General features: G+C 45.5%; 1 protein-coding gene across 1 annotated transcript; it reads right to left on the reverse strand.

Annotated features, from left to right (window-relative positions):
* Positions 1–6,410: 6,410 nt before the first annotated feature.
* LOC129381650 (uncharacterized) lies at positions 6,411–16,163 on the reverse strand. Its single transcript, XM_072285291.1, has 4 exons — positions 16,008–16,163; positions 14,138–14,214; positions 11,602–11,728; positions 6,411–9,134 (listed from the first exon to the last, which is right to left on the reverse strand). The coding sequence occupies exons 1-4, from the start codon at positions 16,127–16,129 to the stop codon at positions 8,423–8,425; spliced, it is 1,038 nt and encodes a 345-aa protein (XP_072141392.1). The 5' UTR covers positions 16,130–16,163; the 3' UTR covers positions 6,411–8,422.
* Positions 16,164–16,610: the final 447 nt, after the last annotated feature.

The following is a 16,610-nucleotide window of genomic DNA, read 5'->3' on the forward strand; positions in this document are numbered from 1 at the left end:
CAGCTCTTTGTCTGATGGTCATAGATTTGACATTGGAAGCATGGTCGCGTGTTTGGAATACAATACATCCCGCTTCTATGGTGCATGGCAGAAGGCTAGATGGAAATGCCAGCATGAAAAGATTCGTAGACATTTATTTTTTGTCATGCCGCTTGTTGATTCGCTGTGCATTGGTCACCTTCTGTTATTTCCAGCCCTTGAGGAGCACACTTTTGGTCAGATGGATGAGATTAGCCTCAGATATTGCTCATGTATCATGGAGTATGGCGGTAATTGGGATATCTCCCAACTGAACAAGACTGGTCGGCTTTCCGTAATGCTGTTTGTCACGAACCGCGAAGAAGAAGTCTCCGCTGATCATTTTTATCACGCTATAGCCCACGCCTATGGTGTCAGTCAAAGAATTGCGATCAACAAAAGAAGAAAGCGTTCTAGCTTGGTTTTCAGTTTGCTCGCAGTGTGCTACATGGAAACGGTGAAAATACTTTCGGTCCTGTGAAGAAGTTGGTAAGCCTTCATTGGCGCATGTCCTTTTTTTTGGAGAGCAACGATCAAGTAGGCAAGGAAAAGGTGTGGTTCTAATACCCTGGTATATTATTTAAATAGCAATGGCAGCCTCCCAGCACGGAGTCCAACTAGAGGACCCTGCAGGACTTTTCATATAACAAGGGATATGCGAGCCGTACATTGGTACTGTAACTCAATTGATTATACCCAAGACTGGGCACATTACAAAATGGTGAACTAAGCAGCCTGAGAAATACAGAACAATTTGGAAGAGAGGAGGTGAGAGGGGAGAAAGGAAAGACGAAAAAAGAAACAGCAATCGAAGAGGAGGATTGCGAAAGGCGACCGCTGAATTTTCACGGATGGGTCAGTCTGGGGCCTACGTGAGGCCCAATACAAAAGCTCGCGATGCCTCCACTGAGGGGCCTTAAAACGCCTTGGCACCCACCATGGGCTCCACTATCCTCAGCGACTTTCTCCTGTGCATGACTTGAGGCACCGAGGGGCCCAATCCCCATCATCTGGAGTCTTTGGTGTCACGGCGCACCAAACACCTGCTGACAAGTGAGCACTTGCGGCGTCAACTCTGTAGAAACGACAGCGTCCTGTACACACAGTGGAATGGACAATAAAACGTGACGCTAAATTAATGAGATACTTTTTCTGGTTGTTGAATAGCATCGAGAGTCGACGACTGCATGGCCATTGGCGCTGCTCTTCATAATTCCAGGTTTCCAAGACGTCCTCAGCCAACGCTCCAGTTGGCGCTCGCTTTACATGATTCACCGACGAACGAAACAGTACATCTTTGGCCTCATTCTTTCTACGTTTATATCTGTTTCGTACGCATGCGGAATCGCCACCGTTCTAGTTTTTGAGCACTAAGGGACAGTCTGCAACTAGCCTCTTTATAATATTGCGCATAACTACAAAGCACCTGGCGGGGGGCACACGCTTCCTTTTAGCTTAGGACTCGATCTACTTTAAGGATTTGTTCTTTGAGCCATATTTTTATGGTGCTTTCTAATAACCAATCCGGTTAGGCTCAATGGGCAAGCGTTGGTTATTGCTCTAGTTATTTTTTAGTGCGTTGATTAGCTCAAAAAAATGCACTTCCACGATCGCGGAGAGTACTACAAGATTACGTGGGCGCCGCATACTTGGAATCCAGAAACAACTTGTATTTTTTGTTGGAAAACTTAGGTTAGAGGCTCCAACCTACACGGTTCTTCCGCACACGCGTCATGAAGTTATGCGTTTGGGGAGACTAATGTTGTCTGGTGCCGTTTCGTAATTTAGAAATGATAAATATTCTTCAAACGCATACGGATGGCCTTACATAGTGGCAACTCCTCAACTCGACCTCCCAGCAATTCTCCGATCCGTCTTTTTGCACTTTGTACTATTGGGTACTCATATGACTCGTCGGGAGAATTTTCACGGGGTCAGTTATGCAATCCCCTCGGTTAGGATCCACGGCATGACATCGTATATGTTATACTGAAACACTGATACAAAATTGCCTGTCAGTCCACACACCAGTCGGAGCCCTGCTGGTGCTATTGCATGTTCCAGGATATACTGCAGTATGCCCGGTGACATATGCATAGACATTTTCGTTTCGCTGTACAATTGGCGACCATCAGAGAATCGCGGACATGGTAAGCATGCGGTCTGCAGAAAAATGTTCCTTAACCGTGAAATTAGGCGTGAACAGTAGTCGGAGAACGTTTTTTTTTTGTTTATCAATGCTTCTAAATCGGAACATAATGATTCGCATATCCAAGGAAAAATTTTCGTTTCTCGGCTTACTACTCTATTGAACTTGCTTACCTAATCTCCAACTGTAGTGTAGAAACTGAACAAAGCTTACTTACACATCTCGATGCCTTTCATTCCTTGTCCCGTTTTCTCCCTTGCAATAATGCGCTAAAATATGATGCTGTGGGCGCCAAATGAGATGCGGCAATTGGACAGCGCGTTCGAAGCATAACTGTGGGTATAGGGTGCGGCGTCGGCCACTCACCACCTTTGCAGTTACGCACACCCAGTTGCACCGCACTGCGCGATGACACTCACCCTATAGTGCAACATTGTCGCTTCTCTTGCCTTTGACCTTTCCTTTCTCGCTTGCAAATAACAGCGGACACGCGCTCCGCCATTTGCGTTTAATGTGACACCGTTAGCATATTTGCAATTGAAGCACTCCAACTGAACGCAGATGCCTTCCACCTGGATGAGTGGTTTTTACGCGTAAGCGTACAAGTTCACTTCGTGAAATCAGCGAGGTCAAATCAGAGGCTGCCGAGCTGCAAGAGGGAACCGAGCGTCGGAAGAGGAGGGCTCTTGGAGGTGGAGAGAAGGGACGCGCGGCGGCGTGGCGAGCTGGACGGAGGCGGAGCGCCTCGGAGGATGAGGGTAGGTGGAGGCGCGCTGGGTTCATATTCCCTGGCATTTGTTCCGGGCTCTGTTTGCGCTATGGATGTCCGTCCCTCGATCGAGAGGCCCAGTGCCAAGCGAGAAAGGCGGAGAAGCAACGCAAGCGGTGGAAGGCCGAGCGTGAGTTCACCGATCCCGAAGTGGTCGGCAGGAGCCGGGCACGAGCTAAAAAAAGACAGGCAAAAGACGGGGGCTGGGCATGCCAATGAGAATCCCGAAGAACCAGCCAATCCGGTGTATCTGGCAAGGCGTCATAGCCTGGAAGCTCGGAATAACGCACGTAAATTAACGCTTTGATAATCGTTATTCCTCGATATTGTCACTTTGTAGGGAGGTCGAGGAACACAGTAGCAATAAGCGTGAGAGAGGTAACCAACTCTTTATTGGGAAAACATGTGTCCACAAAAGAAGTCGCACTCATGCAATATGTAAGCGCCCAGTACATGTGTCGATCGTCGTAAAGCTGATTTGCGTCTCAAGCGCTTGGGCAAATTATAAAGGATTAGTCGCAGACTCAAGCGTAATCGAATGTGCGTCTGTGCTTTCCAGAATGTACAACTCTATTCGCGTCACGCATGCAATCTAATTACAAAAGATCCCACTGTATCATAGGCGACAAATATAATCAGTGAGGATGAGCGAGAATGTTCTCATTCATGCGAGCACTTCATAGCTTTTCACTCAGTCGGCGTCGGTGTATTGGTGCCCAAGCCCAAGCCCAAACCCGATCGCTGGGCCACTGCTCCTCATAGCTTCGTCAAAGATTGTAGCTTCGGCTGTCCGTCCTTGGCTAGTACTTGATGTGTGGGCAAGCAGGTTGCGGTGCTTCTTCGGCACGCGGCAGTAAGTTGGCGACGCCGAGATTGTCTTCTGCGGTGAACGGCGGTAGTATTACAAGTTGTCTATCAGCTGACCTCCAGATGCCTGTATTCGGAGGCCTTTCCATGTAGTCAGAACTGCACGGTGAACGATTCAATCATGACGGAGTAGTCGGCTCCTGTGTCCACTAAAGCAGCGACTTTGTGAACATCGAAAAACACGTAGAGGTTGCTAGTTATCAAAAATTAAATTATGGGGTTTTACGTGCCAAAACCACTTTGATTATGAGGCACGCCGTAGTGGAGGACTCGGGAAATTTCGTCCACCTGGGGTTCTTTAACGTGCACCTAAATCTAGTACACGGGTGTTTTCGCATTTCGCCCCCATCGAAATGCGGCCGCCGTGGCCGGGATTCGATCCCGGAACCTCGTGCTCAGCAGCCTAACACCATAGCCACTGAGCAATCACGGCGGGTGTTGCTAGTTATTGCTGCGTTAGGTTTTTCGTGGCGTCGAATGAAGTCTGGATTGCATTGCCTCACAGTTACATTGTGTTCTCTGTACGCGGCGTATTTTCCCTTCGGAGGTTCGTCTAAATTGCAGGATGTCGTTCCTACGTCGTGCAGATTGCTACGTCGTGCAGTCTACCGAATATGGGTTCATGAAAATAATCGAAACGTATTGGGCCAGTGAACTGTGCGCACTGCAGTGAGACGTAGTGCCGCGGCCAGTGCTATCGGGAAAGTCACCGGGATCTCCCCCGAGTTGCAGTCAAGTAGTAGGGAACTTAACGTAGTCGCTCGCCTCGCTATGCACGTGGAGATTTAGCGCGCGAAACATGGTAATCCCATCTCACGTTATGGTTATCGACAGTAGAGGTGGCCTGCACTTTCGCTGTGACAGCAGAGCGGGTGGTGGTCGGGTGGACACCTTACATGTGTCTTCCTCGGGGAGTTGAGTGAGCTGATGTGCGGCTGGAGTGGTGGCGGCAAATGGCGAAGGAATTTAAGAGTTCCAACACTCTGGTGTGGGCGGTGAGGGGGACGTCGACGGCGGATGACAGCGACGCAGGTCATCACTTCCTGTTTGAACTGCGAATACCCAGGGACTCATAATGACTGCTGGATATGCCCTCAGACGATGTCCGCAATTAACGCTAGTTGAGACAGCATCGAACAGAGCATCGTACGCGCTTATTCGCGTACGACAGCTCCGATAGGCTGTGGGAGCTTGTCGGAGCCCAGTGTCCGCATTTTTCACTTCAGAGAAAGCGCTAGGCTGCTATGCCGCATAGGTGAATACCCGCATTGCTGCCATTGGCGGTTTTCGAGCAGACGCTCTTTCGACGCAAGCTCCAAGGTCCCCTTCAGTTACGGCTCTAACAGGAGGGCGATGCTCTAACGAAATAGCGGCGCGAACGATTGTTTAGATTGTCATGGCAACAGGAACAGCAGCCACTCGGCGCCTCCTATCCTTAGCGTTTTTTATCTTTGTATTTATTATGCGGACCCGTTTCGCTTCCTTTCCCCCTTGCCACGCGCGCCGCTTACTTTTATTTTTGCCTGGACGCGCGCATTCTGTTTTTTTTTATTTTGCCAATGCCAATGCGTGCGCTACGAAACTTCGCGGATCACAAGCACACAGCTATCGAGCACCACAAAACTGGCGAAACTACCCACGCCGGTCAATGGACCGCAGCGCACGCTTCCCGATAACAGGAGATAACGAAACATGAAACGTCATGCCGAGGACTAAGCAAGCGGCGGACCGCCGAGCGCGTGCGGCGACAGTCGAAGCCGCACGCGCTGATCCTGGTGGTACAAGGGAAGCCGATTTGCTTTCCCGCCCTCCCGATGGATGGCGCCAATCACCTCTCGTGGCGGAGCGGCATTGTTTCCTAGGCCGGGCTATGTTGCCGAGTGCGCATTTCCAGCGTCTTGTCGATGTGGCTTCTGTTAAAAATTTTGCGACGGTCTATACCGGTTTACGAATCAGTCCGGCGTAAATCTCTTGTTTCAGACGGCCCATGAGGAAACACGCTTTCTTCTTCGACATGTCTGAGTGGGCGTACCTAACAGACGGTTCATATCTTCCGTGAAGATCACGACATGCTCATTTGGTTGCTGCACACAAGTTTATATCATAGTTTTGACCCGCTCCTTGCACGTGGCCATCGTGAACGTTTGTAGGAAGCCCCTCCAATAGAGCTCTCACGCTTTTATGCCGGAGTCTTGTTTTTCAAACCACGCCCTGACGATGTAATTTATTGAAAAATAGCCATGACGCAGCTGGTTGCAATTTCTGTTGCTTGATTTGGCAATTTATGCTTCGGTTTCCGGCCAGCCTTACGTATCTTAAACGATGATCTGCGGAAGAACGCTGGCTCCATTGTGTCTTGCAGTGCGATCGTTGCAGGCGACGCAACAATTGTCATTGGGACTGCTGGTTGGGCCATATCTTTCTATTATTGGCCAGACGAGCGTACTCACGTGCTAATGATAGGTTGTGGCGAGCTCGCTGGCCGATGACAGTGATTACGTTGTTTTCAAGGCTTGTTGGGTGTATCCGGTCACAACGAGTACCTCTACGAGATGCCACGTGTTAGTGAGGGTGAATAATACACTAGCAAGAACATTGAATCACGCAACTAACTCTTTAATTGGGGAACGGGAAAGCACAAAACTAGTTACACTCGAGCAGACAGATAGTTCCGATCGTAGACATCGGTCGTCCAATAAGAGATTTATGGCTAACGATTGACGGATATTCACTCATGATTCGTTGTAAATTGTAGCGTAATTTTTGGTGCTTGCAAGCATTTGAAGATTGTACATTTGAATTCGCATTGCGCGTGCAATTTGATTACGAAAGGTTCGACTACAGCATAAAAAAATGTATAGTTGGTGAGAAAGATCCAGAAGGTTCTGATAGACGCAGGCGCGTCATGCGCTTAGCGGAAACCTAACCTGTGTTAGCCGGTGAAACTTATTCATAGGAAAAATATATACAAGTAAGTGTGCAAACAAAAATGAAAGCTTATACCCCTGTCACACGGGTAGATTTAATAACATTCGAATGGAAAGGCATTCGCAGATAATCTCACTAATTGCGATTTACAGGGGAAAATTTAATGTCATTCGAATGAAATGACGTTAGCCATCCAATGAGTTAAGGGAACTCATTCGCATTCGACTTTGGACCGAATGTATAGACGTGACCCCAGATGGACAACAGCGACACGCAACGCGAAAACATAATGCGTGCATCAGCAAAGTCAAAAGATATTTTTTTTTACTTATAAAAAGGAAATATGTTTTTGCCGCGATATTTTCACCATGGGCTGTGCTCAAGCGCTACTACTCTTTGCATCAGGAGTCTGTTGCGGAGGTCGGCAATATTGGATGTGTTGGTAGAGGTGCTTTTAGTTGCGAAGAATTTGCGTCAAAATGTTTTCGTCCGTTTTAAAAGTACTCGCAAAAGTTCTTAAACGCGAATTATAGGCTCAAAATGTATGCGAATTACACAAATTTTGTTCCATATCATCATTGCGATCAGTTGCGAATGCCATTATATCTTACTGTGTAGCATCGAATGCTATTCGATTCGAATGACATCAAAACTTCCCGTGCGACAAGGGTATAACTTGTCATGTCCATCCTTTGTCAATTTTACACATAAGACTAAAGTCACATAAGTCACATAAGACTAAAATATTTTGCAGCTTCCGTGTGGACAAAAAATAAACTAACGATTAAACTTCCGAAGTTCCGCCGCAATAAAACATAACTAAAATTACCCAATACAGTCTCACTAATAACTAATACAGTCTCACTAATAACTAATACAGTCTCGCTACCATCATCAGCTTATTTTACGGTATATAACAAACATCGGCACTATGAATACATGCGCTAAAGAGCAGTCAATGCATTGAGCAAAATTTCATGCAAATAATTTTCATGCGCGTACAATGTTGCTATGCATTGTCGTAAAAGCATCTGCAAGTGCCGTCTCTCGAAGGCAACTTGGCTTTTGGACCCCACATAATGGCAGAAATTACTTGTAAGTTGACAATAATTCAGTACCTCCTTTCTCAAGTGCTTCCTAATGAGATTCTTTTCTGTTTACCCGGCAAAATCGCTACGAATAGGGATCATTAAAGCTTCTTTGCTGGTACACTGTGCAAAGAACTGCACAAGAAGTTTCTCTAACCAAGCGGGGGTCAAAATTTTTTTTTTGTGGATATTTCAGCACTCTAGTTACACAAAACACAATCTTGCAGCCTATTAGGGTTTGTCTCGAAGTCAGTTTGATAAAACAATGTACACCAACAACATAGTTCATGTAACAGTGAGCGCTGGCCAGGAACTGCAGTATTTCGTCGCGCAATTACGAAGACCCAGAAGGCATCGTTCATATCCTGCGTTCCTTCTGGCACACGTGCCTATCGCGTGTTTCTTTGTCTACAAAACGACATCCGCACAGCGAACACTCATACGGTGTTTTATCCGCGTGCTTTGTTCGGCGGTGAACAAGAAGACTTGAATTGGTCTGAATAGATCGATCACAGATTTCGCAAACGAAAGCGCTGTTTCCACATTGCGAGTCTACGTGTCTCTTGAGATTGTATTTGTTTTTGAATGAGTTAGCACATTATGTCATATCTTACATTTCTCCTCTGCGTGAGCATGCTCATGCTTACGGAGATGCGCCGCCCGTGTGTATGATTTACCGCATGTTCTGCAAATGTAGGGTTTCTCAACCGTGTGCTGGCGCTTATGGTGGTCTAGATGACCAGACTGCCGGAACGATTTATTGCACACTTGGCATTGGTAGGGTCTCTCGCCTGTATGAGTGCGCTCGTGGTCATCTAGATGATTAGACTGGCGGAACGATTTATTGCACACTTGGCATTCGTAGGGTCTCTCGCCTGTATGAGTACGCTCGTGGTAAGCTAGATGACCAGACTGCCGGAACGATTTATTACATATTTGGCATTTGTGGCGTCTCTCGTCTGTATGCGTCCGCTTATGCTCATCTAGGTGATTAGACTGCCGGAAGGATTTATCACAGGTTTTGCATTTGTAGGGTCTCTCGTCTGTGTGCGTGCGGTAATGTTCTACTAGATGATAAGCCCGGTGGAACTGTTTTCCACAGGTTTCGCATTTGTGGTTTTTGTCATTTCGGTTGCGGCAATGTTCTACAAACTTACACACCTGCACAGACGATTGATTACATGCTTTGCAAATGTGGGCTGTGTCATCCGTGTGTTCCTTGGCGTGCCCGTGTAAGGCTTCATGTTTGCTCGAAACATTGCCACATACAGCGCACAACTCTCGCTGTTCTCTTCTTCCGGTTCTAGGAGCATTCCTGCAAGGACACAGACAAAGCAGCTCAAAACCGCCGACTCTTGTTACGAGAGGAGAAAAACACATCTTGACAATTGTGAGGTTTACAAACAATCCTGTGTTAGCGGTAACCTTAGCGCTAACTTGCTGCATTTAATCCTGGCGCTCGATTGGGGATCTAGTTTGGCATAAATTGAACACTGCTGCTTTCGGTGGTTTGTGTGGCTAAACTTGACAATAAGAAAGACCCGTACAGGTCTCACATACGCTATACATAATGAAATAAGTAAAGCGTGGTTTTGGTATTTCTTGCTACTCGAACACAAAGGAAATGGCTGGTAGTAGTGGTTAGATAAGCAATTTACCCCATCTAAACATGATATTTTTCGCGCATGGCACTAGACCTGCTTTTCTGCGGGTATAAGCCACTGCGATTAGCCAATTGATGATCTTGCTTTAAGAAATGGAAATGGCGCATAGGCGAACTATTCGTTTATTTCAGGCACATGTAGGTACATGGCACCCCGTCGGACATTGTACGTGTTAACTCAAGCCCTACATATCGAATACGAAGAAAAGCTTCCGTGTTCAAGTTTTCCTGCAGTGTTTGTATGAAGTCATTTAACATTTGACTCGCATTCGAGCTGCACATCGTTCCTGCCGAAGGCACACCAAGAACGACACACCGAGAACGACACACAATCATTTCGCCCCATACGTAGCAAACACAGATACGTCAAAGACGTAAGTGTTTCCATATACAATGGATGCAATATGCTGCCGAAAAAGTTAGTATTTACTTTTGTTTTTCTCGGTACGGTAAGGAACGCTGCCAGCGTTGAGTTAAGGCATTGCTGGTGCGACATCTTTTCAAACGTTTAGCGAAGAAAAATACAACGGGAAGCAATATGTATTAGGCATTTTGTACAGCCTATTGCTCGTTTGAAATGTCTACGCTAAGCACTATATCAAGATTGGCTGCTATTCTTGCGGTAATGTGCTTTTTACTTGTCTACTTGTATTTATTCTTGTTGTCGCTGTTCACGTGGCTCGTGCAATGTTATGATTTGGTTCCAGTCATATGTTGTTACCTTCTACATAGTTTCTAATCATGCCAGTTGGCCGGCATCGAGACCGGATTATTTAATGAAGAAATTGGAACTATGAAACAATCAAATTTCGTTTGATAGAGCCAGTTAAATTCCAGCAAATACCTTAGGTTTCCGGCAAATAACTTCCGACAAATCATAATTCTGGCAAATAACTTTTATTTAGGTTTGAAAGTGGGAAAAATGATGAAATCCCTAAGGTTAAAAAGAATAGAAGCTTAGAATTTACAAAATAAGTACATGAATATATATATATATATATATATATCTCGCATTTCCTTAGCTGCGTGTCTTGGAGCATCCAAAGAGGAAACTTCCTGCATATTCATTTCCAATTTGCCAGAAATCGCTACAATTTCTCCGAGGTCTGCTGAACGCTCTACCCATAAAACAGAAAATTTCATAGCGCTGTGTAATACATGAATTTTTAGTACATTAAATATGTCATTTGGTGCAGTTGATTGAATCATGGCGGTTACAAAGATGTAATATTGCTACCTCAGTTTCTCAACCTTTTTCTCAGTATTTGACGAATGTAAAATGCAGCTGCTTCAGTTACGATATTGCCAGATTTATTTGAGTGCCATAAAATTCAATGCTCGTACAGTGTTGCCAAGCACATTCATTTCATCTTTTCCAATGTACTTAGGTAGTAGATCCTTAGCTAAGGGCTTTTACTTACTCCGACACTATATTGTTGCGTGTGGAAAGACACAGACAGAAGAGGCCATTTACAGGCTATTTACACTGGCGCCAGGCAGCCAGGCCTACATTCGCTCGCGCCAAGCGCACCGACCAACTTCATCGTCGATCTCGCGGTGGCTCGTTTCTTGAGCATCACTCGATGATATCGTAATAATATTGTCTGTACAGCAGCTGATATTTGGCATTTAGGTCATCGGAACTTTTATCCCTCGTGCAAGTGCGCCAGTGCTAGCCTAACTTTTGCAGGAATTTTACCGGGAAACAGGAAAATCCTGGTTCACTTAATGAGCCTCGACTCCGATGAGCATCTCTCCTTCGCAATCTTTACATATGACATAATGGTTGGTCAGTAAGCAGGCTAAAACCTGCTAGTGTACCGCACATTGCGACGTGTTACCAGGCTGGAAAATAGGGTGAGCTGGTGTAGCTTCTTGGTATCGGCATGCGATACGCACACTGCCGTGTGGTGCCCGGTAGCGCTGTTGGAACCATGAAGTACGTCAAGGTAAGCCGCGCCGGCCGAGCGCTCGAAACTGTTGATGCAGTACCTGTTTCAGCCATCAGAGCTAGCCTTCCCAAGGAGAAATTACCGAGTAGGGGCATATTGTTACACGGGTATTCATTCCAGTTGTCTCCGAGTTGCTTTTAATGGAACTTTTCTAAATGTGAACTTACGTAACGCTGTCTTCAGAATTCGCTGATGCTTGCTCCATGCCAGCGAGGTATGTGCTCGGCATTGCCTTATCGATATTGCTGATGGACGCCAGGGGCTGCCAACTTGTGCCACCATTGTCAGTGACACCTGTTAGACAAAAGTATAGTAAAGGTGCTCATTCACCGTACTGCAAGGTCAATGCATGGGAAATGGATACTTCATGCTTATGATGCAAGGCAAGAAGCTTTTAATGGTAGGGAAACCTTACTGATGTGCTTCCGTACGTGGTACTTTTTGTTTCTGCAACTTTCTCTTAAATGCATGCAAGAACTTCGTGGCAATGGGGAAGTCGAGCACGATCAAGATTTTGCAGTGTTGGATTCTTGTGAAGATTATCACGTTTTGTCTCAAACCTCGGGCAGAGCATGTGCACGACAGTGCTCGAAGCGAAAAGGACATGTCGGTCTCTTGTGCGTGAAATCCTTGGCCCAATATATTTGCTGTGTTATCCTGTAATAAGCACATTAGATGCCTCACGAAGTTCTTGCTTATTGTTCATCTATTACGAGCTGCAGACATAGCCCCATGCAGACGACGACAAAGAAAAAGTGAGAGGACGCACTTCTAACGAGGGATTTTAAATCCTTTTTTGACGTGTGCCCCTAATTTATTGACCTTCAAGGACAGATGTGCGTCATCGAAATACCTTCTCGCCTTTCAGAAACTGCTTATCCGAACCCCATTTGCTGACTCGTGTAGGTGAAGTTCATAAACACTGGCTGTAAGCACTGCAGGTTTACCAGCTCATTACGAGCAATAACACGGTGGTCCTCGCCCATGTTCCTGTGTAGGCCATCAATAAAGTAAAGGACAACATTCAAAAAGATTGCTCAATGCACATATGTAAGAGTCGTATTGCCGACAGCACACTAGCTTGGAAAGACATGCGGAAGTGTTATTTCAGGGAGGGGGGGGGGGGGGGCAATATAACTAATATATGCAACCGAAAGCCTCAAAACGCAGTAAAAGAGTGGTCTTTATGGATAGCGCTGAAAGTATTGAAGCTAGGTCCACATATTCCCTATTGTGGCGCGAAAATCGAGCGAAACTGAAAGGAATAAGCGAGAGACCTAAAAGGCGGAAATTACGGCAGAACCCTTCTAGGGATGACTATGGACGCTACCGCAAGTAGCATTGAAACTACCGGGACACACCGTATTTTTCAACGCGCCTTTATTTACAATATGAAAGGGGGGGGGGGGGGGGGAGCAGGCTAAGAATGTTTACGGCATTACTAGAGCCGCATGCCTTAGTGCCTCTGCCTTCGTACGCTACAGAAAACACTCAACGCGGATTACAAACCAGAGGAACTAAAGATTTGAGTTTCATCTTTGACTTCGAATAAACTACAGTACAATAACGTAGGCGTAAGTTGGGGAACTCAGTTTTTATTGTCTGGCATTCTCAACTTCATTAGTCATGTCTGGCATTCTCAACTTCATTAGTCACGCCGTTAAAGTCGCAACGTTCGTCAGGCCTGCGAAAGAGGTTGCGCAGACACTGTCGGAACGAATATTGCTTCACGTATCCAAGGAATGCTAATCACCTTACAAAAAAGAATGTTCAGGTTGGAAGGCCGGTGTTTGAGCATGCGTAGATTTTTGCGTTTACAAAGCATTACAATTTTTAAGTAGCGACACGCTCACTGGAAATCGTTGGGTACTGTGATTGTTACTCATACAATACGAATAATGTTTACGCTTCAGAAGCGCATAGTTCGGATATTTGGTAAGAATTTATGGCAACAGAGCGCAAACAGCTAGTCAACAATTTTGTTTCTCCTTGCGTTGCATTCTCGTACAACTTTTTAACGCTGTTTATGCCACGACTGTGGCTTGGCTTGCTTGGTATGAAAGAACCAAGAGCTCCAGTATAAACTACTTTGGGGTCCACCAAATTGCGCTCCGTTACTTCTGCATTCGGCAGCAGCGGGATATGTCTGCTGCTCGTAAAATGCTATTGGTGATCAATTCTCGCACTGCCTAAAACGTGACATGACCGTTGCGACCCTCCCGTAATGAGATCTGTAGCGCCGCACTAATTACACATCACACGCGGCATTCGCATCAAAGCACTTGCTTTGTCAACCAGCGTCATTGGTTTAAGGAAAGCGTTCACGGTGTTGCCAGGTCAAACCCACCTGGATTCTGCTTGGCAAATAAAATTGTAGACCAATGGTCATGCGATGATTCCATTTACGATTGAATCAATCACTGCATGGAATGTACAGTCGGCTTCTGCCCTCATCAATTTGTGGTTTACCAGCCCACCGATACAAGAAAGAGTTCATTCAATATCTTTTATGCATAGGTTACGGATGAATTTGCATATATTGAGATAAGCACAAATTTCTTAATAAGGACATTTATAAACTGGTTCATGCAGAAACCGTCTTGGCGGTGGTGGTAAAGTGCATCTACTTACGCAATAAATTTACCTCTACCACGGTAACCGTAGGGGCTATCTGCCAAAAGCGAGTCATAATCGTCTACGTACCGTCGACGCTGCAAGTCTCGTCGGTCGTCGGTGTGTGCTGCCTGTTTCCCTGGTAACGCAAGGCATCGTCAGAAATCCTACAATTAATGAAGTATTGGTCAGACAGTTACTAGCTGTGCCAAAAAAAGTGAAATTATGTTTTATTAAAGCAAAGTTCGGAAAAAGCAAAGTCGTGTTTTGTAAACACGCTGCTCGCAATGGTTCGTTCTCATTAAATGCCGACTATGCTGGCTGGCATAGGACGAACGGCACACACGGGTCAACACATGGTGCAGAGCAATCATCCACCATAGACGAAACGGCGCATTGACTGGCAAGCATACTGTCAGTTTCACTGTTAAAGTACTTACAACGTGCCCTATGTAGTTTGTTATGTAACATGCGTGCTTCACTTGCCCCAGTGACAGAATCTTAAGGACCATTTCGGAGTAAAACTGTTGCTCTATGGAAAATTTTTTCCAATAATCGAACACGTTGAAGCATGAAAATGACACTATGCGGATGGTTTCCGCAATTAGGATGCAAAGCAGCGCTCATGTTAGAGAAATTCTGCTTTGTACCCACCTTGTGGGATTTGGCGTAATCGTTGTGAATGTCGCGTTTTCACGCAAATTACAGTCACGACTCATGTACCTCGAGCTATGAGCAATGTATCGTATTCTGAAGAATACTTGCTATTATGGGCTTACAGGATTTCTCTGAAGGATACAAAACAGATTTCTGCCTCTTAGCCGAGTATTATTTTGATTACTTACGAACAAAGTGACGAGTTCGAAAGAAGGAGGGATGAAATAGAATGGAGTTCATAAATATTTGTTTTGAAACGACGTTTGCTTCTATGTCTTACGCTGGGACCTCTAACAGTTCTTTGAAAGACGAACTTTATTGTGAGGACGGCATGAAGAATATCCTATGACTAATGCAATGCTTAGCAAGGAATTGCTGAAATGCGACGTGCAACTGCATGCTTTCACAAATGGTAAAGGGTACCGTAGAAAACTCCGACTTGCCACTTTATTGCTGTTGTATTACCTCAGCCCAGTTTGCTATCTCACAAGAAAACGCTTGAGAACTAAGTAATCTAAATTTAGACTGACAAGAAAAATAAAAACTAACAAATACCTTCTTTGGCCGCACAAATCCAAGCTTGTTTTCCTTAAGCGACACATTCAAACGGAAGAACAATCGTGTTAAACCAAGTTGTGGCTTTTCGTGCACGGGGCTTACTTTTTATTAAAACAAAGCTTTAGGCGGGCACCACCCACTTGGTCACATTTTTTTGTTAATTGGCATATGATAGTATTGTGGCGCACTTTGACGAGTTGTCTTGAAACCACCTATGGTTCGGCCCACCAATTGGACACTGCGGTTAAAACAAATTGCGAGGTTTTTCGTGAAAGAGCCATTACCTGATAAAACGCATACCTAATTTAGGGGAACTGCGCATAAAATTTGACCGTCCGGGCTTCTGTAAGGAGCACTTAAAGGCAAGTAATCAAGAGCCTGGTTACAGTGCGCTTTCATCAAAATACGGTGGTGCCATCCGGAATTGTACCCGGACTGCAGTGCAGTGCAAGAATTATACATCAATGGTAAATATTTTGTTCTGTAAGTATACGTTCGCTTCATACGTTCTGAAAACGTTTATCCTGTGCGCTAAACAGCTGACTTTGCGCTGAACATGACAATATTTTTGCACGGCCCTTGCGTCAACGCGGCAAAGAGAGCCTCCGATTTCAAAGCTCAAGCTGGCTGTAGAAAAGACCGGTTGGAGGTGGGAACAAATGTACAGGTGTTAAAGCCCATTATATGGGTCCTGTCTAAGGGTAACAGTATTCAATGAAACGTATTGACAAGTGGTAAAGCTCACGTATTGTAGGCGCCCAATGTAGATGAAGCGTACTGGGTACCGTCACTGCTTGTACTTGGTGTTGCTTTGCCCTTCATACTTAAGTCAAGGGGCGTGTATTCGTTGCTGCTTTCTTCCGCCATGCCTGATGTTTCGATGTCCTGTAACTGGCGTGTATTGTCGACTGCGCGGCATTGAATCACCGCGCATGCGCACTCAATGCCAAGAAAGAAGGGAAACTAATAAAATATTTGTCACTTCGGTGTTTCGATTAAAATGATACCGCATATCTGGAAAAAAACTAGACGTTTCATGCCTCCACTAGCTTGACTCTAATGTAGAATATTTTGAACTCCAGCAGAGGCGCCCCGATTACCCGTGCTATCTATCCGCCAAATCATCCAACTAAACTAAACCTCAGTTACTACGAAAAAAAGTACATTTATCGGGTGATAACGCTACTTTCATGCTCCTCTCACAGTAAAGTGCACATCTTGCTGGGAAGAGACTGTTGCTCGTATAAGAGGTCGTGGAAGCCTAGGAGGTATACAAACTTCCATTGCTTTATGAAAATTGTTGCTGTACAAAAGTTTGTACCACTGCAAAAGCGAATGAATATTGAGA

This window comes from Dermacentor andersoni, chromosome 11, assembly GCF_023375885.2.
Source record: "Dermacentor andersoni chromosome 11, qqDerAnde1_hic_scaffold, whole genome shotgun sequence".
NCBI classification, from domain to species: Eukaryota; Metazoa; Arthropoda; class Arachnida; order Ixodida; family Ixodidae; genus Dermacentor; species Dermacentor andersoni.

Excerpts from the sequence above, each read along its gene's own strand:
- LOC129381650 (XM_072285291.1), bottom strand. The coding sequence starts at position 16,129 with ATGGCGGAAGAAAGCAGCAACGAATACACGCCCCTTGACTTAAGTATG. Across the intron at positions 14,215-16,007 it reads ACATTGGGCGCCTACAATAC|GATTTCTGACGATGCCTTGC; the intron begins GTGAGCTTTACC and ends CATTAATTGTAG. Across the intron at positions 11,729-14,137 it reads CGAGACTTGCAGCGTCGACG|GTGTCACTGACAATGGTGGC; the intron begins GTACGTAGACGA and ends TTTGTCTAACAG.